This window comes from Peromyscus californicus, unplaced genomic scaffold (assembly GCF_007827085.1).
Source record: "Peromyscus californicus insignis strain IS unplaced genomic scaffold, ASM782708v3 Scaffold_24__1_contigs__length_46423439, whole genome shotgun sequence".
Classification (NCBI taxonomy): domain Eukaryota; kingdom Metazoa; phylum Chordata; class Mammalia; order Rodentia; family Cricetidae; genus Peromyscus; species Peromyscus californicus.
This window is the reverse complement of record NW_026294535.1, coordinates 37072934-37096239: the sequence shown is the minus strand read 5'-3', so window position 1 is coordinate 37096239 and position 23306 is coordinate 37072934. Positions and strand designations below refer to the sequence as shown.

The window sequence follows — 23306 nt, the reverse complement described above, 5'->3', positions numbered from 1 at the left end:
GTTAGGGTTTCCTATTTGCTGTGAGGAGACACCATGACCATGACAACTCTTATAAAGAACACATATCATTGTGGTGGCAGCTTACAGTTTCAGAGGTTCAGTCTGTTACCACCATGACAGGGAGCATGGTGGTGTGCAGGCAGACATGGTGCTGGAGCTGAGAGTGCTACATCTTGCAGGCAACAGGAACTTGACTGACTGTCACACTGAGTGAAGCTTGAGAATAGACTTCAAAGCCCACCCCCACAGTGACACACTTCCTCCAACAAGACCACATCTATTCCAACAAAGCCACACCTCCTAATAGTGCCATTCCCCTTGGGGGCCATTTTCTTTCAAACCACCACAGTGTATATATGTACCACATGTGTGCCGAGTGTCAGGGGAGGCCAGAAGAGGACATCTCATCCCCTAGAACTGGAGTGACAGTTGGCGGTGAGTCACCGTGTGGGTGCTGGGAACCAAACTGAACCTGGGTCTTCTGCAAGAGTAGCAGGTGCTCTTAACCATGGAACCATGTCACCAGCCCCCCAAAGTTATCTTTAATGATGGCCTATGAAATTCCTCTTTGGTTGCTAGTAGAATTGTGTCTTCTTATAGAATCCATGCCCAGTATAGCAATTTTTGAATTTTTTTAACCACAGGCAAAACACACGTGACATTAAAAACAAAAAGAAGTAAGTGCACACTGGATTTAAAAAAGCTTCCTTAAAGATATTCTAAATTGATGGCTTCTTGATTCATGTACCAAAAGGCTGTGACTTTTGAACAGAAACGTGGCAAAAGAAAACAACCTATTGTGGTATTGATACATTCCACAGTTCAGCACTGCATTACAACGCTCTTTTAAAAACTGAATTGGGGCCGGGCGGGTGGTGGCGCACGCCTTTAATCCCAGCACTCAGGAGGCAGAGACAGGCAGATCTCTGTGAGTTCGAGGCCAGCCTGGTCTCCAAAGCGAGTTCCAGGAAAGGCGCAAAGCTACACAGAGAAACCCTGTCTCGAAAAACCAAAAAAAAAAAAAAAACCTGAATTGGGAACTAAATAATTGAAAGCAAGTAGTTCTAGGGGTCAAATAGCATGGAGTTTTGTTGTTGTTGTTGTTTGTCTTGTTTTAATATTAATTCCCTCAAACATTCAAGCGTGAACTCTAGAATGGGCACTTTCTGAAAGGTGGAAGAATCGGGCTTGAGAGAGGTCAGACCCAAGAGGATCTGAGTTCGATCCTTAGAACCCACATTTAAAAAAAAAAAAATGTCCAGCGTTAGGCAGACAGGCACTGGGATCCCTTGGGCTCCACAGCCAGCCTCTTTGACACCCGAGGAACGACAGCTACATGTGCAGGCACCTGTATATGGGCATGCACACAGACACACAGAAATTCAAAAGAGCTGGAGCAGGCTTTTGGAACTACATGCATAGTTAGTGTTGCTGAACACTTGGCAGGAAAACAACTGATTTCTCACCTAAAAGGCGCGTGACACAATGGCCCTTGGCAGTGAGTGGGGCTCCCACAGCCAGGTCTTTGCGTGGGATTCCTGAGTCCCTGGGAACAGAAAGCGTTCTGCACTTGAGAGGGTGACTTCCAGTTCCCACAACGGTTGAGCTAGCAGGACTGTGTACTACGGGGATAAAGGTTAAAGGCCTGGATCTGACTGCCAACGTCACAGGAACTCCATCAAATGGACTAAAACCCGGTCTGAGTTCTGCAGAGAACTGATGACCGATAACATGGTCCACTGCATCTCTGTTTTTTTGTTGTTTGTTTTTCTGAGATGGGGTTTCTCTGTGTAACAGTTCTGGCTGTCCTGGATCTCGCTCTGTAGACCAGGCTGGCCTCGAACTCACAGAGATCTGACTGCCTCTGCCTCCCGAGTGCTGGGATTAAAGGCGTGCGCCACCACTGCCTGGCTCCACGGCACCTCTTTGTCCACAGGATATTTAGCAATCAAAAGCTTTCTGATGCTTCCGTTTTCTCCGCTCCCTCCTACTTCTGTCCTATGCACCGTGAGTTGCCTGTTTCTCTATGTCCTACTAATTCTATTTTCTTGGTTATTGAGCACACAGGTTCACCTGTATGTGGTATAAAAAAAATTAAGTTTCCATGTTTCTATACTCATCGATTCTTTTGTGGGTATATTCCCTGCCTAACTCTTATTGCTTGACATAGAAGGACACATACAGTGACGTGAATACCACTGCAACAGTAAAAACCAAAAATAAAAAAGGTCTAACCATATAAAATTTGTTGCTATTAAGTATAAACACCATTCACTTATGGAATAGATTTTACACCAGTGATTTCCATTTATAAACTAGGCATTTGAAGAGCTGAGCAGTGGGGCTGGAGAAATGGCTCAAGGATTATGAAGAGCACGTGCTACTCTTTCAGAGAACCCCAGTGCATTTTCCACGTCTCGACCACCTGAAAGTCCAGCTCCAGGGGATACAACACCTCCCTCTGGCCTCTGCTGACACCATGCCTTCACAAAGTATACATATGTGCATGCAAAACACTTATTTCCAAAAAAGCTAAATCTACTCATTCTATTATTTTTGAATTACAGATGAGCAACTAGTTATGGCTAATTTAGGACTAAAAAAAATGAATAAATAAGCCAGGGGTGGTAGTATATGCCTGTATTCCCAGAATGCAGGAAGCCGGCATAGCAAGACCATGAGTTAGAAGCCTCAATTTACAAAAACAGTATAAAACAAGTTTAATATCTCATGTCTGAGACTCTAAGTCAAGGATGTGGAAATGAAATAACACAGAGAATAGTAAGATTCTAAAGCGGAGAAGAATACAGAATGCCAAGAAAGGTCACAAATGATTTTAATACTCAGGTGTAGTTCAAACGTTTTACATAATAAAACGGTCTCCGTAGACTGTTCAATTACTTTTTATTAACTGCCTCCAGAAACCTCAGCAGGTGCAGGAACAGATTGATGATGTCCAAGTAGAGACTGATGGCAGCTAGCACATACTCTTCAGGAGAGAGTCTGTGCATCAGCGAGTGGGTATCATAGATGATGAATCCACAGAAAAGAAGGGCGCCCAAAGAAGACAAGAGCAGCTCCAAGGTTTCACTAGAGAAGAAAACCTATAAGCAAGGAATTAAAGACACATGTTCGCAATTAGGGTCGTGTTAGGCCTACTCCAGTTCCTTTCCATAGCATCTACTGCTACCTGCTTCTGTGACCATGGTGCACAACACTGATGTATGGATGTTACAGGCGGAAAGACGGAAGACAGAGAGAGCTCAGGTCACATTTGTTTCACAGACCTATGTTTGGCTAAGCAGATAGCTTTCTTTCAATTAGGTTAGCTACTTGACTTTGAATAGTAGCATTCTAAACATAAACTGTTATTTATTTATGTATGTATGTATGTATGTATGTATGTATGTGTATGTATGTATGTATGTATGTATGTATGTATGTATGTATGTGTAATTCTGATGCCTGTCCTGGATCTCACTCTGTAGACCAGGCTGGCCTGGAACGCACAGAGATCCGCCTGGCTCTACCTCCCAAGTGCTGGGATTAAAGGCGTGCGCCACCGCCCACCACCCAGCCATAAACTGTTTTTAAATGTCACTTTTTTTTTTCTTTTTTCTTTTTGGTTTTTCGAGACAGGGTTTCTCTGTGTAACAGCCCTGGCTGTCCTGAAACTCACTCTGTAGACCAGGCTGGCCTCGAACTCACAGAGATCCACCTGCCTCTGCCTCCCGAGCGCTGGGACTAAAGGTGTGTGCCACCACGCTCTGCTAAAATGTTACTTTTTACAAACTAAGTTTTTATGACATCTACTTACTTATTGAGACTGTGCACACCACACCACGGCAAGCACACAAGAATGTGGAGGTCAGAGGACAACTTGCCAGAGTCGGTCCCCGCTTCCACGCTGTGGGGTTCGGGGATTGAATTCAGGCCATCAGGCTTATGGGCAACTCCCTTTACTCTCATCAGGCCCTCCCTCTCAGAATTACATGTGCTGCTGGGAGGGTGGCAGCTATATATAATAAGGGCCGATGTGTGTGCAGTTTCACTTACTGTACAATCATCTTTTCCTCAGTCCGTAATAATGATTAATCGAAGACCATGGTTTTGACTGAAATTACCCTATAAATCCTATAATGTAGAAAGTGTCCTCCGTAAACAGCTCTCCAGGAATTTTAGTTGACTTACGTTGATGTAGGCAGAATTACATTCAAGTTAACTGTTCTAAAACAACTCACCTTCAAGAATCCTGCCAAGCACAAAATCCACAAAACAGCAAACAGCCTAAAATAAAAATAAAAAATTTAACAGTTTACAATACTGTTCTTTACTAAAACACTTTTTTTGTAAAGTTTTTTATTTTTTTATTTTATGTGTATGAGTGTTTCGCCTGTATGTATGTATGTGTACCATGTGCCTGCTTGATACTTGAAGAGGTCAGAAGAGGGCATCAGGGTCTCTGGAACTGGAATTAGGAATTGTGGTAGTTAGAATTGATCCCCATAAACTCATAGGGAGTGGCACTATTAGCAGTTGTGGCTTTGTTGGAGTGGGTATGACCTTGTTGGAGGACGTGTGTCACTGTGGGGGTAGGCTTTGAGGTCTCATATATGCCTAGTGCCTCAGACACTTCCTGTTGCCTACACGATGTAGGATTCTCAGCTACTTCTCCAGCACATCTGCCTGCATGCCGCATGTCCCACCATAATGAAAATGGACCACACCTCTGAACTGTAAGCGAGCCACCCCAATTAAATATTTTCCTTTATAAGAGTTGCCGTGGTCACGGTGTCTCTTCACAGCAATAGAAACTAAGACAGAAGTTGGTACCAGAGACTAAGGTATTACTGTGACAGGCCTGACCATGTTTTTGTTTGAAGGAATATGGGACCTTGGTTGGGACTATGGATTAAAAACGCAGTTGAACGCTTTAATTCTACTAGTAGGAGCATGGAAGACAGTGGTGCTGAGTGTGATTTCATGAACTCTGAGTTTGAGGCCAGCCTGGTTTATAGAGCAAGTTCAAGGACAGCCACACTTAGGCAGCACAGGTAACAACCAAAACCAGAAAGCTGGTGAAGATGTAATTGAACAAGGGAGCCGTGTTCCAACCCCAGCAAGCAGCAGAACTTGGCAGTTTTGGCCACATGGTTCTGACTTTAGAGTTACGGATAGAAGAAATGGGTTGTGGAATTTGCATCCACATCTAAGGAAAGCCTCTGAGGCCAGGCATGTGTTAGGGGTGTCTCTGAATGGAGGCCTAGAGAGGCCATTGTGTGAAGCTTTGAATTGAAACCTGGATTGCCTTGGAGACCCCATGATGTTAAAGATACCAGCCTTGTGGGAGACCTGCTGAGGAAAGCTGCTAACAGGGACTGGAACCAGCCCAACAGAAAGAAGTATCCTGAAGTCAACAAAGCTGAATGGAGTTAAGAGATCTGAAGAGCATTTTGACATCAGACATGGAGATGCAGAATGTGGAGTTTGCCCGGCTGGTTTTCAATCTTGCTTTGGTTCAGCATTTCCTCACTATGCTCCCTTCCCTACATTTTGGAATGGTAATACATATCCTGTGCCAATATATGTTGGAAGTATGTGGACTATTTGTTATTTTGATTTTACAGGCAATTATAGTTAAGAGATTGCATGAATCTCAGAAGAGACTTTGAACTTTGGACTTTTAAACATTGTTGAGACTGTGATAGACTTTGTGGTACCGTGTATCAGACAGTTGAGAAAAATCTAACTTGAGGAAGCATATAAGACAAGACTTAGTACTTACCCTGCTCCAAACTTGCTGAAATCTCTCTTTGACTGTAGAGTATAGGCAGTCAAGCCAAGAAAGACTGCAGTAGTCAGTATAAAAGCTTGCAGAACCAGGTACACATTATAGAAAGTAACTGCAAAAATAAAGCTGATTAAAACATGCACAGACAGCCGATACTAAACAGCCTTGTCTAGACTGACAAAAGTTTTCTTACACTTTAGTTTTTTAAAATGTTTTCATTGCATGTATTGATTATATATACATAATAATGAGTTTCATTGCAGCATTTTCATATATGTTCACAATGGATTAAATCATATCCACTCCACTACTCTCTTGTCCCCACCTCCTCACACTTTCTTCTGTTTCATTAACCAATTAAAAACACTTAAAATTCTTCAGAATATATTGATACAGGAAACTATACTCATAATAAAATTAAAATGCTCCAAAATAGTTATTTATACAAATAAAGTAGGTCACATTATCATATAATTAACCAAACTATAAAGATATTCTATAGATAACCAGGAGCGGCAACAGCTGTCCCTGTGGTTGTGAATGACAGTGACCTGGGTCTTCTAGCTAGCTATGCATTCCTGCATGGTAGTAGCAATGCTAGCAATCACCCACACAGCTGAATCCATTGAGCAGCCCAATCCAAGGCAACTATGCAAGAAAAAACACGTCTGAGATGGTCTGCCATTCACCCACTTTACAGAGCACAGAAACCAATCCCTGTCTGCATCATAGTTAAGTCTGTATGTCTCGGAGCACACTGCTGTGGAGTGTATCAAACTCCCTTCAGCAGCAGAATAATGCTCCTGAGCGGTGATGGTGACTGTAGTATATAACTGTTACTGTTTTAACAGAAAGGTAACTTCAGCTTCTTTCAAGGGGATTAAGGGTTTTGAACCCCAAGCACTCAAAGTCATTCCAAGTTTTTTCCAAGATTAATTGCCCTTGTTATTTCTCTTAATAAGTCATTAAAATGTTTGCTTATGGCATTACAGAATTTGGAAGGTGAACACAGAAATATATATAGTAATTTTTACTTCTTGTCAATAACTTGGCATTCTGATCACAATAGAATACTGCAATCCATAAGGAAAATAATCTTCTCAGACTATTTCATCTATGTATTTTATTTGTGATATGTATTTATGTGTGACCACACACAGGAAGTCAGAAATGGAAATGACTGTGTGTCCTGTGGTGCCGTTTGGGGAACTCGAGGGTGAAGCAGTCACAGCTCGATGGGAACAGTTCTTAGGGAGTGAGCTGTGACAGAAGAGCCCTGGGAGTAGGAGAGATCAACTCCAGCATCTTGTTTTAGTCAACAGGGAAATCACAAATGAAAAACTATTCTCAATTCCTTCTGTTTCCCTTCAACTTTTCCATTTCCTCTCAGCTCGGGTGAACTATGTAAAGTATAAATATTTGACTTTTGCTTATCGGCAATCTTCACTCTGTGACATGTTTTTAATATAACATCCCATGATGTTAAACTTTAACCCCAAAATACCTCGTTATCTAAAAGATTTTGTTTACAGGAAAGTGGTAACACATAAAGGAACTTACCAACAACTGCCACAGTCAGAGCTTCCAACAGTGTCTAAGAAAGGAAACTGTAATTAATGAATGCACGAGAAATGGACAGTATCCCATGTACACACCCTCACTTCTAGCAGTCCAGTACGGTCCCATGTGAACGGCCTCATGTTAGCCTCAGAGAAGCCTTGTGACATACAGAGGGCAGGACCGTACAATCCCACTGGGATGGAAATGAGGCCTCAATGCACTGAGAAGCCTCCCATTCTCACTGTGGCTCTGTAAGCTTTAACCAGATTTTTCATCTGTAATAGGAAGTTTATATAGAATTAACATAGAAAATTATATTTTCACGTCCTGGATAATATCAATAGAATGATACTGCAAAATCATGTGTATATCTTGAAAAACCTCAACACCTCACACAAAGAAACATAAGAGACATAAAATATCTTGTTATGTACTTTGCTGAGGCAGCTTAAAACAGCCTTGAAATAAAAATCTCTTTCTTCCCCAGCCACAGAATTTGTACCTGAACATCTGGCTGTTCAGATTAAACAGTACATTCGCAGCCTCCCTTGCAGCTAGGTCTTACCATGTGACTATATTCTAAGCCAAATTAGCTGAGTGGAGCACAGCCACTGGACTGAGCTCTAAGAGCACACGGCCTGGCCCCCACCTCACTTTGTTCTCCTTATTTCTACTGGATGTTATTCAGATAGGGCAGTGTGCTATCATCTTATACTATGCAATACTTTAGGAGTGCCTGAACCACATGGGTGGCTGAGCTCAGGATAACTCCTATGGATTATTTTGTATTAAGTCACGTCACAAGTAGCTGAACTCTTGCCAAAACAAAAGATTTATATTCTAGCCTTTCTTTCTCCTTGACTGTATCATCTCTAGTTAGAGTTTATCAACTGTTTGATACACAAAGGCAAAGCCAGAAGTAACAGCAATGGCTGTGTTATCATACTGTTAGGAAGCAATCACTGTACTCCATCCTACCTAGAACCAGCAGTCCTCAGAACCAGAGGAAAAACAGTATTGGAACTTGTACAGAGATTTGGAAGCAGTGAAACTAGTACCATGCCTCAGGGATTGGTAATTCCAGGGATCCAATAACGGATCATAGAAACGGACTCCACTGTTGATGTGTGTGTGTGGCATGACAAGAAACCTCACCCTGCAATGAAGCACCTGAAGGAAGCAGGACACTGTAAACAGTCGTGTAGATGAGAACACAATGTCACACTGAAACCATTGCACCACCCTGAAATAGTGCTTTTTGAAAAACATAAGTACACACATGTATGCACACACACACCCTAACAGAGCTGGTAAAATTCCCTTCCTTTCTTACTTTGCTGCAGAAGGACAAAAGAAAAAACAAAAATCAACCACAGCAGCAGCAGCAGCAGCACCAGAGGTTCACTGAGCAGTGAGAAGGAAGTGTGTTTTACAGACTTCCTTATTGGCTAGACCACTTTAGCTAAGCACATGATAAACAGGTCACATAACAACAGTGACATCTTGCTCATGAAACCTCCGGCTGATGTTTTTCTAGTCAGGGCTCTCTCTGCTGGGCAAAAGGAGGGTCTACCTTGTTCTACAAAGAAATCAGTCTTTCTGAAAGGAGGTTGCAACAGATTTGAAAATCAACATTTTTTTTAATATTTATTTTTATCTTATTGTGTAACTGCTTGACTCTATGTATTTATGTTTGTATGTGTCCCGTGTGCACTTGGAGACCAGAAGAGGATTCTGGATCCTCTAGATCTGAACTAGAGTTTAAAAAGTTGTAGTCACCATGTGGGTGCTGGGAGCTGGATGCTGATCCTCTACAAGAGTAGCCAGTGCTCTCAACCACTGCACTATCACTCCAGAGTTGCTTCTAAATCAATTCTTTTTATGTGTGTACGTGATATGTGCATGGGAAGGGCGTTCCTGCCACAGCAAACCAGTGGAGGCCAGAGGACAACTCCGTGGAGTTGGTTCAGTCCTCCTTTTACATGGATTCTAGGGACTGAGCTCAGGCCATCAGACTTGGACAGTAAACATCTGTACTGACGGAGGCATCTTGCTGGCTTTTTGTTTGTTTGTTTGCCTCGTCCCTGTCTCCTGTTGCACAGATGAGGCAGTAATTAGAATCGACCCAAGGACTGGACATGGTACGTTAGTCAGCATCCACACTGTGACACCCACTGGTCAGGTACCTCCTGATGAGAATCTGAAGACAACGAAGCTGTGGCAGTGAGATCCGAGGCAAAAAAAAAAAGGAACCACGTGGGACCAATGACAGGCCACGAAATTCAACTGAGAACAGGCAGAAATAGTAGGGCCGGTGAGACAGGTTAGAGGTGGCAGTGAGAACACAGGCCACCACTCCATTATCTGCAGCATCACCTCTAGAACCTCCCCCTAGTTGTGGAGAACTGGGAAATGTGAGCTGCTGAGCTTCCAAGCTCTTACAGCCTGAAAATAAACTCCCTGTTGGAGACAGCATGGGTTGGAGCTAATACACTTACAGGGATTCAGATTTAAATGAATAAACTCTCCAATTTTAAAGTCATGTGCATCATTTTAATATAAACTCATTTCCAGAAGTTTCATTTCACAAACTGTCTTTATTTGAAGCATTTTACTCAAATCAATGGTCTCTTTCCTCTTATTTAACAACATATATCGTGTTTGGAATGTCTTGGAGGAAACTGTCAGGTCAGAATTCAAAGTCATGAGAAGAGATAAAATAATGTAAAAATGCACACAGCCTTGCCAATCTTATTCAAGTTAAGATGAAGTTTTTGTAGATGTCAACTGGGATCTTAACTTTTACAACTGTCTCAACAGGTAAATCAAACTTAATGTTAGGTTCTCCCATCTATAAATTTCAAACAAGTTAGAGAAGCGTATCATTTGAGCAAAATGGCCCTTTAAGAGATCTGAGTGAAGACATGAAAATAACACAGAAGAATGAATACAAGCTCACATTCTCTAAGTTCAAGCCACAATATAGCCACCCCCCCATTCCAGGAAATTAGAGGCAGAAAGTGCCACATGGATGACATATCTTATAATGTTCATTCTATGTGTCAGAAAAATTAGGTACCAAAAGGCTAACTGCTTTGCCAAAGTCACATAAGCAATGGGTTGTGAAGCCAGGTCATGCGACTCCAGTACTTGCCACTAAATTCTAATAACAGAAGGCCCACTAAAGGAGAGAATAGTTAAAAGTTCTAAAAGAGCATACATCTATAACTATTTCCCTAATATATTCTAATTGAAAATTCAGGGCAGGGGAGATGGCTCCGTGGGTACTCGCTATGCCGGCGTGAGGACCTGAGATCCCCGGTGCCCAGATACAAGGTCTGGTGTGGTGGCACGTGTTTGTGACCGGAGTGCTACAGGACAGAGACTGGTGGACTCCTGCAGCTTACCACTCAGCAAGTTGAGCTGAAATGGCATATTCCAGTTCACTGAGACCCCGTCTCAAAACAAAGGTGGGGGATGGAAGAGGAAGATACCCAACGCCAATCTCTGACCCCCACATGCCCGTGCACAGGCAAACACCTGCGCACACAGCTCGATTTTATCCTGCCACTGTCACACACACACACACACACACACACACACACACACACACACACACACACACACACACACAATTAAACAAGCATTTTGGAAGCTCAGGCTAAATGCTAATGGCATAGAAAATATGAAAGTACTCACAAATGCAAATAGCAGGTAGAGGTTCAGTGGATGTGTGTGTCTGTGCAAAGTTAACGCAAAAATCAAGCCCAGAGATCCGAGAGCAAACACCAAAATTAAAGCAGGGCTGAAAGACATAACATTAAAAAGCATTTCAAGCTTAAAAAAAGCAGGGATAATGGTATACAATTGAGTAAAATCGATGTATTTTCTATGTTCATAAAAGTTCAAGAAAAAAATCTGGATCTATACAAACAGAATAACTTATTTCTAACTGGAAAAGTTGAAGGGTGTAAGATGGGAATGGCGTAAGAGACTGGGAGGGGGCTGTAAGAGAGTGGGAGGGGCTGTAAGAGAGTGGGAGGGGCTGTAAGAGAGTGGGGAGGGGCTGTAAGAGAGTGGGGAGGGGCTGTAAGAGAGTGGAGGGGCTACAAGGAGTGGGCGGGGCTGTAAGAGAGTGGGAGGGGCTGTAAGAGAGTGGGAGGGGCTGTATGAGTGGGAGGGGCTGTAAGAGAGTGGGAGGGGCTGTAAGAGAGTGGGAGGGGCTTATGGGAGTGGGAGGGGCTTATGAGAGTGGGAGGGGCTGTAAGGAGTAGGAAGGGCTGTAAGAGTGGGAGGGGCTGTCTATCCATCTCTTCTTTACTAATGCCCTTCACAATGGACTAATGTTTGTAATTAACATAATATTTTGTCAACTAAAATACAATGAACAAGAGATATTAAATCAGAAATGAATTTTACATGTGACTACTCCTTTAGGGTATTTACCACAGGGCTATAATTTAAATAATTATATCCCAGAGTAATCAATTAATAGTTTACGACTCTCCTTTGGTAGGAGGAGGGGGAGACAAACTACTTCTTAGAAAATAGTCATGAAATTTGTAGGCAAATAAATGGAACTAGAAAGAATCATCCTGAGTGAGGTAACCCAGACCCAGAAAGACAAACATGGTATGTACTCATTCTTAAATGGATATTAGACACAAAGCAAAGGATAACCAGGCTATATAATCCACAATCCCAAAGAAACTAGGTAAAAAGAAGGACCCTAAGAGGGACACACATGGAGGGCCCCAGGAAGGCAAAATTTTGGTGATATTTTATTTGTATTAAAATGTTATTTGTATGTTAATAAATAAAGTTGCCCGGGGTCAGAGCTATTAGTAAGCCATAGGAAAGCAGGGCAGTGGTGGCGTACGCTTGTAATCCCAGCACTTGGTAGGCAGAGCTGGGTAAGTCTCTGTGTGTTCAGGGATACAGCCAGTATTGGATACACATGCCTTTAATTTCAATACTAATCATAGAAAACCTGGAGGTCTATACAGACAGGCCGTGACGAGGCAGTCATGTGGTTGGGTTTACAACCAATGAGAAGGCAGAACAGGAACTCTATATAAAGACTTTAACACAGGGGTAGCTCTGGTTCGGAGAGGTAGGACCACCGCAGGAGGAAGGGTAAGGTTTTAGCTCTGACCTCTTGGCTTTCTTCTTTGCATTGGTTCTGTGTTTCTTATTTAAAAAGATGGTTGGTTTTATCTACACAAAATAGTTAAGATCTCCTGGGTAAACTGGGGGGAGGAGGGGTAGAAGGGAAGATGGGGAATGGGTACAGGAGGGACTGAGGTGCCGAGTGGAGGAAGGGATGGAGAAGGGAGAGCAAGAAAGAGATATCTTGGTAGAGGGAACGTTAGGGGGTTAGGGAGAAACCTGGTGCTAGGGAAATCTCCAGCAATCCACAAGGATGACAGCTAAGACTCCTAGCAATAGTGGAGAGGGTGCCTGAACTAACTTTCCCCTATTATTAGATTAGTGACTACCCTAATTGTCATCAAAGGACCTATATCCAGTAACTGATGGAAGCAGATGCAGTGATCCACAACCACGCACTGGGCTGAGCTCCTAGGCTTCAGTTGAAGGGAGGGAGGAGGGATCACAGGAGCAAGTTAGGTCAAGATCACGATGGGGAAAACCACAGAGACAGCTGACCCAAGCTGATGGGAGCTCATGGACTCTGGCCTGTCAGCCGGGGAATATGCATGGGACTGAACTAGGCCCTCTGAATGTGGGTGACAGTTATGTGACTAGATCTGTTTGGGGACAGGCCTTATCCCTGGTGCATGAAATGGCTTTTTGGAACACATTCCCTAGTGGGGGGATACCTTGTTTAGCCTTGACACTGGAAGGGGAGGGTTGGTCCTGCCTCAACTTAGTATGTCAGACTTCTTTGTTGACTCCCCAAGGGAGGCCTTATCCTCTCTGAGGAGTAGATAGGGGTGGGATGGAGGAAGGGGGGCAGGAGAAGGGGAAGCAGGGGGAACTGGGATTGGAATGTAAAATGAAAAAAAAAAACTTCTTTTAAAAATAAAAAAAGAAAATAGTCGTTCCTTTTTTTTTCTTTCAAATAAAGAAACCATATTATTTTTAGCCACTTAAATACTTATGCCGAGAGGAAAATCTTTAGTAAGTGATTGATCGGGTACAGCTCCTCTAGCTAGGTCTAGAGACCTCTCAGTAAAATTATTCTAGCAACAAAACAAGATTAACACAGCCACACATTCTTCATGTAACTTTATTTTGCAAGTATAGACTTGGGCTTTGAGAACAAGACAGACAATAAAACAAAATAATTATGATGTAAACAGCAAAAATCCTTTTCTTTTCTAAATTTTTATTTATTTTGTTTGTGTGTTGTAGGGGGAGGGGCAGGAGTATTTGAGTGCACAGTGTACAGGTGTGGAGGTTTGAGGACAATTTACCTGCTGTGGGATGGTCTGTATGCCAAATGTGTTGCTGATTGGTCAATGAATAAATCGCTGATTGGCAGTGGCCAGGCAGGAAGTATAGGCAGGACTAACAGAGAGGAGAATTGAGAGAACAGGAAGCTGGGTGGGAGAGACACTGCCAGCCGCCATCAGGACAAGGAAGATGTAAAGTACCGGTAAGCCACAAGCCACGTGGCAAGGTATAGATTAATAGAAATGGATTGATTTAAGCTGTAAGAACAGTTAGCAAGAAGTCTGCCACGGCCATACAGTTTGTAACCAATATAAGTCTCTGTGTTTACTTGATCGGGTTTGAGCGGCTTGGGACTGGCGGGTGAGAGAGATTTGTCCTGACTGTGGGCCAGGCAGGAAAACTCTAGCAACAAATGGCGTCCAACGTGGTGGCAAGAGTTTCCACCTAAAAACTGAGAAAAGATTCTAAAACGGAGCTAAAAACAGTTCCTAATTGTCTCTCTCAAATGAGTGGCAGCTGCCGGTTTGAGCTACTGGTGGGTTCCTAGTGTGCGCGCTGAGGTATGGCGGGAATGAGGCCTCTGCAAGTGGCACATTAAGCTGCTTGGTGGATTTAGCCTTTGCTAGTACAAAACAAAAAAAAGAGGTTTCTGGGCTACATGCTGCTTGGATAAAAGCATAGACCCACGATGGCTCCCAGAGCTGGTGGTAAACCACCGCCATGTTGGGAAGCTGAGGTGGGCGGAGCCAGCAGCCACAGCTGCTGCAGTTTAAGACAATAGATTCACAATAAGACAGATTCAGATGTAGTAGTTTAAAATGTGTGTAAAATATACGTAGGCTTGAAAGAGATTAAAAAGGTGATATATACAGTTACAGAAACAAATACATAGTTTTAAAAAATAAAGTCTTTAAAGAGACAGTAAAATTAATATAAAAAATAAGCCCCGTAAAGATGGATATCACACAGAGAATCTGGATTGTGTTGTCTTTGGGATTCTTAACTACAGAAAGATATTTGATTGTAAAGGAAGCTGAGTTAAACCAATATGCATATTTTAAAGGTACTTTGACTTCAAAATTTGGATATAAGGATATGTTACTTTGGAAAGGAGACTCTGCTTTTGTTTCCACAGAAAGCCAGAGGCTATGGATTTGTTCCAGATTAAGACACATCAGGTTTGACCAGCCAAGACCACCTGAAAAGTCTCCGATGACACCATGGCCCAGATGATCCAACATCCAAAACCGTTTCAAGGCAACTGGCTCAGATGATACAGCCTCATGGACTACTCCATGATCCTAAAATTTTCTTTGTTTCCCCAGAAGATACAGCGCCCTCCTCCAGCAGGAAGTAGTAAGAGAAGCTACGCCCAAATTCCCAAATATACCAAGCTGACTTTGGAGATGTGTAAAGGTTAAAACCTTCCTTTTTAAGAAAAGAAAAGGGGAGGTGCTGTGGGATGGTCTGTATGTCAAATGTGTTGCTGATTGGTCAATGAATAGATCACTGATTGGCAGTGGTCAGGCAGGAAGTATAGGCAGGACTAACAGAGAGGAGAATTGAGAGAACAGGAACCGCGTCAATTTTCTCTTTTAACCTGTGGGTCCTGCAGCTCATGAGGCGTGGCATGGTTTTCCAGGCTGAGCCACCCCAGCAGCCCACAGTACTAACTCTTAACCCAGGAAATGATGGCTTAACCCCGGAAAACCATAAGCTAAAGTGAGGTAAAATAGTGTACTGTGAAATATTGTCCATCAAAAATGAGTCAGGCTCCTAGGAGCTAGACGATGGACTTTTTTCATTTTTTTCCCCCAGAGCTGAGGACCGAACCCAGGGCCTTGCACTTGCTAGGAAAGCGCTCTACCACTGAGCTAAATCCCCAACCCCCCGTTTTTTTTTTGTTGTTGTTGTTTGTTTGTTTGTTTTGTTTTTCATTTTTAAAGTTAATAGAAAAAAAATATATTCATCAGATGAAATATCTGGAAACGACTCAGAATTGTCTCCTCCTCTTACCTTTCATGGACAAATGTCCGCACAGACTCGAAATACAGGAACAGGGCAGAGGTCACTGTGGTTAGGAGAACTTGTAGAGAGAGGATGCTGTAGACTTTTCTGAGGAAGGCTAGGAGAGAGGGAAATAGAACACGTGAGTGACCATTTTCCAAACTATCTGTCCCTCCATCAGGACCAAATTTCTCAGAAAAAAAAAAAATAGAATTTTGTTTTTGTTTTTGTTTTGTTTTCGTTTGGTGGGTGACAGGGGCCTGCGCCACGCCTGGCCTGTAGAGCTAAGAGGAGAATGTGCCACGGTCAGACCCCCCCCTCCCACCACGTGAGTTCTAAGGCTCTGACTGACTCTGCAGGCTTGGTAGCAAGCCCTTTTACCCCGTGAGCTATCCCACGGCCTGAAACACTGCGTTTTCACCGGCGTTTTTTTTTCTTTAACCTTAATCTAAATAATAAAGCCTGTAACTAAACCTAGAGGGAGAGAAATAATTTACAAAATTAGGAGTATCTAGTCCTCCAAAGGCCATAAGCTTAAAACAATTAAATTTGTGGTTCAGACAGTAAATATTTTCATCATAATAAAAAGAAACTATCAAATGCCTATTTGTATGCAGAGCATTCAACAAGGAAAGAGAAAAACAGTATTTTTACAAAATGGTTCTACTTTAAATATGAAAAGCAGAAATAAAATATAGCTAGACATAATTTTTGAAAATCTTAATTTCCACATCTATGAAAATGCTTCAAGACAAAACTCCTTAAAAGGAATATAAAGTTCTTAGCTTTGCTGCTCCATAACTCAGACAGCTATCACCAGGATCTTTCTGTTTATGTCTCTAGGTGTTTTGCATGCATGGATGTCTGTGCACCACATGCAATACCAGAGGAGGTCACAAGAGGGTATCGGATCCTCTGAGACTGGAGTTACAGAACGTTGTGAGCTGCCAGGTGACTGACGGGAATCCAACCCAGGTCCTCTGGGAGAGCAGCCAGTGTTATTAACTGCTGAGCCATCTCTCCAGCCCCTAACCATAGTTTTGCGACCACTCTTATTTCTTTTGTCCCATCTTCCTGTTTGGTTCCTCTATATATTTTAGCATACTTCTTTAGGGTCTGTATTGCCTGCTTTCCCATCCAAATGACAACTCTTGATTGCTGAGGATTGACATGCCATCTGTATACTGCTATGTACAAACATCGAGTATACAGCCAGCCTCTAAATGAAGGGATGTGTTCACTTTCACTCACACAGCTAGAGAAATGCAAATCAAAACAAGATCACGTTCTCTCTCATTTCTTTTTTAGACAAAGTCTCATGATACTGCAGGCTGGCCTCTAACTCATGATCATCCTGACTCCGCTTAAAAAATGCTGGGATTATAAGTGTGTAGGCCACATCTAGCCTGCTTTATGAGTAAGGCTTTCTTGGGACTCAGTCACACTCACCCTTGGATATAGCCTCTACAACTGCTTTTGACAGTGGGACGGGCTGTATGTCTCAAGAAGTTGGAAATATTTACTACTTGGCCACTCCCTGATCGACTACATTGCCAGTTCAAAAAGCTTCGTAAAAGGGTTGGTAAGGGTGAAAAAAGGTACCCTGCTATATTGTTTGTTGAGCAGTTAACAGTGATAACGCCAATCAAATTTAAAATGCATCTAACTTTTATCTCTATTTGAAGGATGGAAGGTAACTCTTAAGAGATGATGGTTAAATCAATTATGGTAATATACACTACAGAAGACCACCACATTTTACAAGATTGTAGTAAAGTTGTACGACAGCGATTTTTAAATACAGTAAGTAATCATATAAAATTACAATATGGCCTGTGAACGGTGAGGTTGTATTCATGAGTGTGCAAAACAGTAGTATCTTAATTTTTCCAAACTATACATAGCATACTGATAAAACAGACTAGGTCAACCCTAATATGGAGAGTATGTACATTACAGTGGACTAATTGTATGGACTACTCAGTACTTAATTAAGGTGGACGCTACACTCAGAAACAGATTCTCATACAATTTTTCCATTATAACTTTTGGGTTCATTGCTTTCCAGCAGTGAGCCTTGATTAGAAGTACAATATTCCAGCCGGGTGGTGGCGGCGGCGGCGGCGGCGGCGGCAGCGGCGGCGGCGGCGGCGGCGGCGGCGGCGGCGGCGGCGGCGCCGGCGACGGTGGCGCACGCCTTCAATCCCAGCACTTGGAAGGCAGAGGCAGGCAGATCTCTGTGAGTTCGAGGCCAGCCTGGTCTCCAAAGCAAGTTCCAGGAAGGGCGCAAAGCTACACAGAGAAACCCTGTCTTGAAAAACCAAAAAAAAAAAAAAAGAAGAAGTACAGTATTCCAAAAGTATCTTTTAGAAAATGTATACACTATAGCTACTTGGTTTATTTTTAAAGGAAGCGTTTTATTTAGCTTTTTAATTACTAAAGGAATAGCTGAAAAAAATCTAATAAACACAGATGTGATCAGTTATAAGCCCAGTTTCCAGGGCTCCTAAGATGTTCCTGCATATTTAGCTATTCACACACAAAATCAGTACTGTTATAGTCATGTGCACCACACAGAAATAAGTTAAATACAAAACTATTTTAAAATACAAAGCGGTTTACTTAAACAGAGATGGAATGGTTCTTCTAGGGATTGTGAAACCTGGTTTTTAGTCTCATGCCAAAATACCAGAATTAGTGCTTCTAGCCCAAATTAGAGACATTTAAATGTTGAAATAATTGTCTGGTCCTTAAAACATCCTGTTATATTGCAGCAATTATGTTTACTTTAAAGATAAAAGATCTAGGGATCACGGTGGCCAAGAGGCTTGACTCTACATACTACCAACCAGACAGTATTTAATTTTGAACCCCTTAAGTAGGTTCTTTCTATAACACTACACTATGTTCTAACACCACTTTAAATGGGCACATTTCCCACTGTGACATTTGGTGAGCACTGAATAGCTCATCGAAAATTTCCTCTCTCCCCATGAGCTCCCCTCACATATAAAGCATAGGCACCGAGGGAATCCCACTTCCTCTTGAAACTTCCCTAGGTTATTTCCATTTTCAGGCTGCTGATTTCTCTCAAAAGCCCCTCCAAGCTTGGCATCTGGCACTTTAGAATTTAGTTAAGCTGCCGCAGAAAAGGTGCTGGCCAAGTTAATGTTTGAAGAACGGCGATGTCACCTGTAAAACTTCTATTTATCTATCTAGCACAGAGTTGCTGAAGACAAATCAGATGCATTTATTAAACAGATCTTAATGATTTAAATTATTCCTTAAGCTACTACTTTGCCCTGCCGAGGCCTCTCTGAAAGATCTGCCATTGACACCCCTCAGTACCACCTCCATAGAAACTTACTTTCCTGCAATATCTGTCATCTTCTGTCCCTGTCCTTCCCTGAAGTGATCCATTGTCTCATGTCATCATTTCTGGGACCAGCAGGAGACTTTCTGTCCTGGCCACTCCCAGTACTTGCTACACAGACCAGCTCTCTTCTTATTCCAAACACTTCTGTAAAGGCAGCACTGTCCTGAGCAAAGTTAATGCTACAACCAACTACAGAATTCCTGGTGAACGTGAAACGATATCCCTGAACAACAAGGAAGACCGGCAGAGAAGGTTCAATGGTATATTAAACGGCTCGCACGCGACTACGTGGGATTTACTCCTGGAATGGCAGGATGGTCCCACACATGAGCATCAACTGTTATAAACCACATTCATAGAATGATAGACATGGAAGGGAATGCAGCCATTATCAACTGATGCAGAAGAAGCATCTGACAAAATTCTACAAGGATTTGGGACTTTAAAAAAACTCAACTAGGCATCGAAAGGGGCTAACTCACCATGATAAAGGACATATATGAAAAGGCTTGTCACCCTCCAAGTGCTGAGAACATGTGAATGTTGAAGGCAAGTATTCTCTCCCCTCTCCCTGCCCCTTTCTTCCCTAAAAGGGCTATCTATTTCAATTCCCCTACCCCCTGCCGAGGCTCAGGAACATGAAAGGAGAGATGGAAAGAGTGTAAGAGCTAGGAAGATGGGAAGGAGCGCTGTGAGACATCTTCTCCAAGGCACGGCAAACGGCGGCACTCATGAACTTGCAGTGTCTATGGTTCCCTGCACGAGACCTGCACAAGGTCAAGCCAGTCAAAATGCAGTGTGGGAGGGGCTCGCGATGCCCACTCCTAGCTAAGGAGCAAAGAGCTGCTGATGGCTGCTGGGGGAAGTAGGAGTCATTTTTCTTCCTTCTTGGCTGCTAGATGGCCCCATTCTCATGCAAATCTGGTCAGCACTGACTGGATTCAGTAGATTGAAAATCACACAGAAGCACATGAAGGTGAGAAAAGGGTGGGTGTTGAGGATAGTGGGATTGGATAGGATATGTTATAAACATGTACGAAACTGTCAAAGAATAAATTAAAATGTGGACTAAAAAATGAAATACTACAATTCAAAAGCAATGATTGAAATGGTTTATCATAGAAGCTATTGGCATTTGATGGCAACTTGGCGGGGGGGTGGGGGGGGGTGGGTGGGGGGGTGGTAGTTTGAATAAGAATGGCCCTGCTAGGCAAATATATTTGAATGCTTAGTAACCCAGGAATGGTACTATTTGAAGGGATTAGAAGGATTAGAATGTGTGTCCGTGTTGAAGGAAGTATATCACTGGGGGTGGACTTTGAGGTTTCAAAAGCCCATGCCAGGCCCGGTGTCTCTCTGACTGTGGATCAGGATGCAGCTCTCAGCTACTGCTCCAGCTCCTGCCTGCATGCTGCCATGCTCCCCGCTATGACGATAATGGACTGAGTCTCTGAAAGTGTAAGTGAGCCCCAATTAAATGCTTTCTCTTGTAAGAGTCGCCTCAGTCATGGTGTCTCCTCACAGCAATAGAACACGGACTAAGACAGGGATTGAGAGCCAGTTTTCTTCAGGGGAGTGGCTACCCATGCTCCAGTTCAAATCCTACTCCCATACAAGCAGCACTACCTGGATTCAGTGAGTTTTTTTTTTAAAAAAGGAACATTTGAAGTTGAGAGGAAAAAGCAGGGCAGGGCGAAGCAGGAACTGGCAGGGTTGGAAACTGGGGGTAGATTTGATCAAAACACATTATATGCAGGTATGAAATGCACACACAATAAGAGTATTCTTAAAATGGGTAACATCAAGGGCTGGAGAGATGGCTCAGAGGTTAAGAGCACCGACTGCTCTTTCAGAGGTCCTGAGTTCAATTCCCAGCAACCACATGGTGGCTCACAACCATCTGTAATGAGATCTGGCGCCCTCTTCTGTGTACGTAATAAATAAATAAATCTTTTAAAAAAAAAAGGGTAACATCAAGGGAATGAAAGGACAAGCTACAGACTGGGAGAAAATATTTGCAAAAGATATACCCAGTAAGCAAAACAAGCAATGAAAATCTATTAAAATAGCCCAAATCCAAAATACTGACAAAACCCAATTCTGGCAAGGATGAGGAAGAACGTTCATTGTTCGTTGTTAGCAATGCAGGGTCACCATCTGGCAGTTTCTTGCAGTACAGAACACATTCTTGTGTATGACCCAGCTATCATGCGCCTTGGTAATTATCCAAATGAATTGAAACTATGTACACACAAAAACCCGCACATGGGTGCTTTCAAAACAGTTTTATCTATAACGGCCCAAATGTACAAGCAGCCAAGAGCGCAACGACCTTCAGCTGATACGATAAGAATGCACACTGGCACATGCAGAGAGTGGAAGATTCTCCAGTAGCAAAAGCAAACGAGCTCTCAGGCCACAGAAGACAGGGGGCGGAGAATCTTAAATACACGCTGCAGTACCAAATGAGTAATGCAAATGAGAAGTGAGGGGCACCCAATGTATCATATGATCGTAACTGCGTGGCATTCTGGAGCAGGCAGGAGAGAAAGGAAGAGTAAAAGTCAGACAGACATATGCTATGACATGGATGCGCCTTGAAGATATTATTCTAACAGAAACATGCCAGTTACAAAGACTAAACTGTGTGATTGCCTTTTAGTGAGGCATGTCTACTAGCTTTATACAGACCGGGAATAGAATGGTGGTTGTCAAGGGCAGAGGAGGTAGGCAACGCCAAGCTATGTATTGGGTACAGTTTCGCTTTTGCTTTGAAAGCTGAGAAAGTTCCGGATAGGAAACACAACAGCGTGCCAAAACAATACTATAGCACTGTACCTCAAAAGAGGCTAGGGTGGCAAATTTTCTCCCACGAGTACTTTGTCATAATTAATATAGTTTAAAAGCTGAGCTCACTTGTCAAAATAATTTCAGAATCCACTCTAGGAATATCGTGCTGGGTAGGCACCAAGATTCTTGATGCGTCAGAACCAATTTCAAAATTCCTTTTTTTTTTCCAGAACCGGTTTCAGCTGCCCAAGCGGGTTGAATCCGGGGCAGCTACTGTAAACAGCTGGCCTGCGGTGGACCGTGAATTCTGCTTCCTTACCGGACACGGAAGAGCTTCAGTTAAAAATAATAACTGTGCACAGGATAGCGCAAAACCACTTGGGGCTGCCAGGACCTTCGGCATCGATCTGGGAAACTTCTAAGTCACTATGCAAACGTAAGCTGGGTTCTAGACCACCGCACGGAGATGGAGGAACGGCCGAGATGGTCAAGTCACGGTTGCCACCAGCTCTCAGCACAGGGGAATAAACTAAATGAGGGCGTAAGCCAGAGGTTCTCAACCCGTGGGGCTCGACCCCTTGGCAGGGTGGGTGGGATGTCGAAGGACCCTTTCACAGGGGTCGCATATCGGATATCCCTGCATATCAGATATTTCCATTACGATTCCTAACAGTAGCAACGTAACCGTAGCAACGAGAATAATGTTGTGTGTGTGTGTGGGGGGGGGGGTCAGCACAGCATGAGGCACTGCGTGTATTAAAGGGTGGCCGTCTTAGGGGGCATGTTCTCGCCCTGTGGGTCGCGACCCCCCGCCCTTCGACCAGGGAAAGGTTGAGTGACAACCGCTGGCGCAGGCGATCGATCCCGCCCTGACAGCCCGCACACGGGGGGGGGGGGTCCCTCGGTAGACTCCTTCTCGCCCAGCCCCCTGGCCACCCGCCACCTACCCATGCGGATGTGCACGCTGGCCGACGCCACGCAGCTGCCGTAGTTGAAGTCATCCTCGATGGAGGAGCGGGGATAGCGCGGGTCCGAGTCGGCCATGGCGCCAGCCGCAGCACCCGCACAGCCAGCCCGGGGGGCCGAGGAGGGAGCGGGCAGGCACTGGCCACAACCGCCTTCGCCCACTTCCGGGATGGCCGCCAGACAGAACGAGCCGAACCGCCCCGCTGCGCCGAGCGCCGAGCCAGTCGATCACCGCCCCTGGGAGGGGGAAAAAAAAAAAATTCCCCGGTAGGAGGACACAGGCTGCTCCCTCCCGCGACCTCGGGAGGGAAGCTTTCCCAGGCTTTTCCGCAAAATGTTTCTCTAGGCCTTTCCCAGAACAAGTGCTCAACGTGATAGGATTCATGGATGAATTCAGCA

General features: G+C 43.6%; 1 protein-coding gene across 1 annotated transcript; it reads right to left on the bottom strand.

Annotated features, from left to right (window-relative positions):
• Positions 1 to 2819: 2819 nt before the first annotated feature.
• Tmbim4 (transmembrane BAX inhibitor motif containing 4) lies at positions 2820 to 23130 on the bottom strand. Its single transcript, XM_052753464.1, has 7 exons — positions 22889 to 23130; positions 15785 to 15893; positions 11051 to 11156; positions 7352 to 7385; positions 5786 to 5903; positions 4242 to 4287; positions 2820 to 3104 (listed from the first exon to the last, which is right to left on the bottom strand). The coding sequence occupies exons 1-7, from the start codon at positions 22983 to 22985 to the stop codon at positions 2898 to 2900; spliced, it is 717 nt and encodes a 238-aa protein (XP_052609424.1). The 5' UTR covers positions 22986 to 23130; the 3' UTR covers positions 2820 to 2897.
• Between the last annotated feature and the right edge of the window lie 176 nt (positions 23131 to 23306).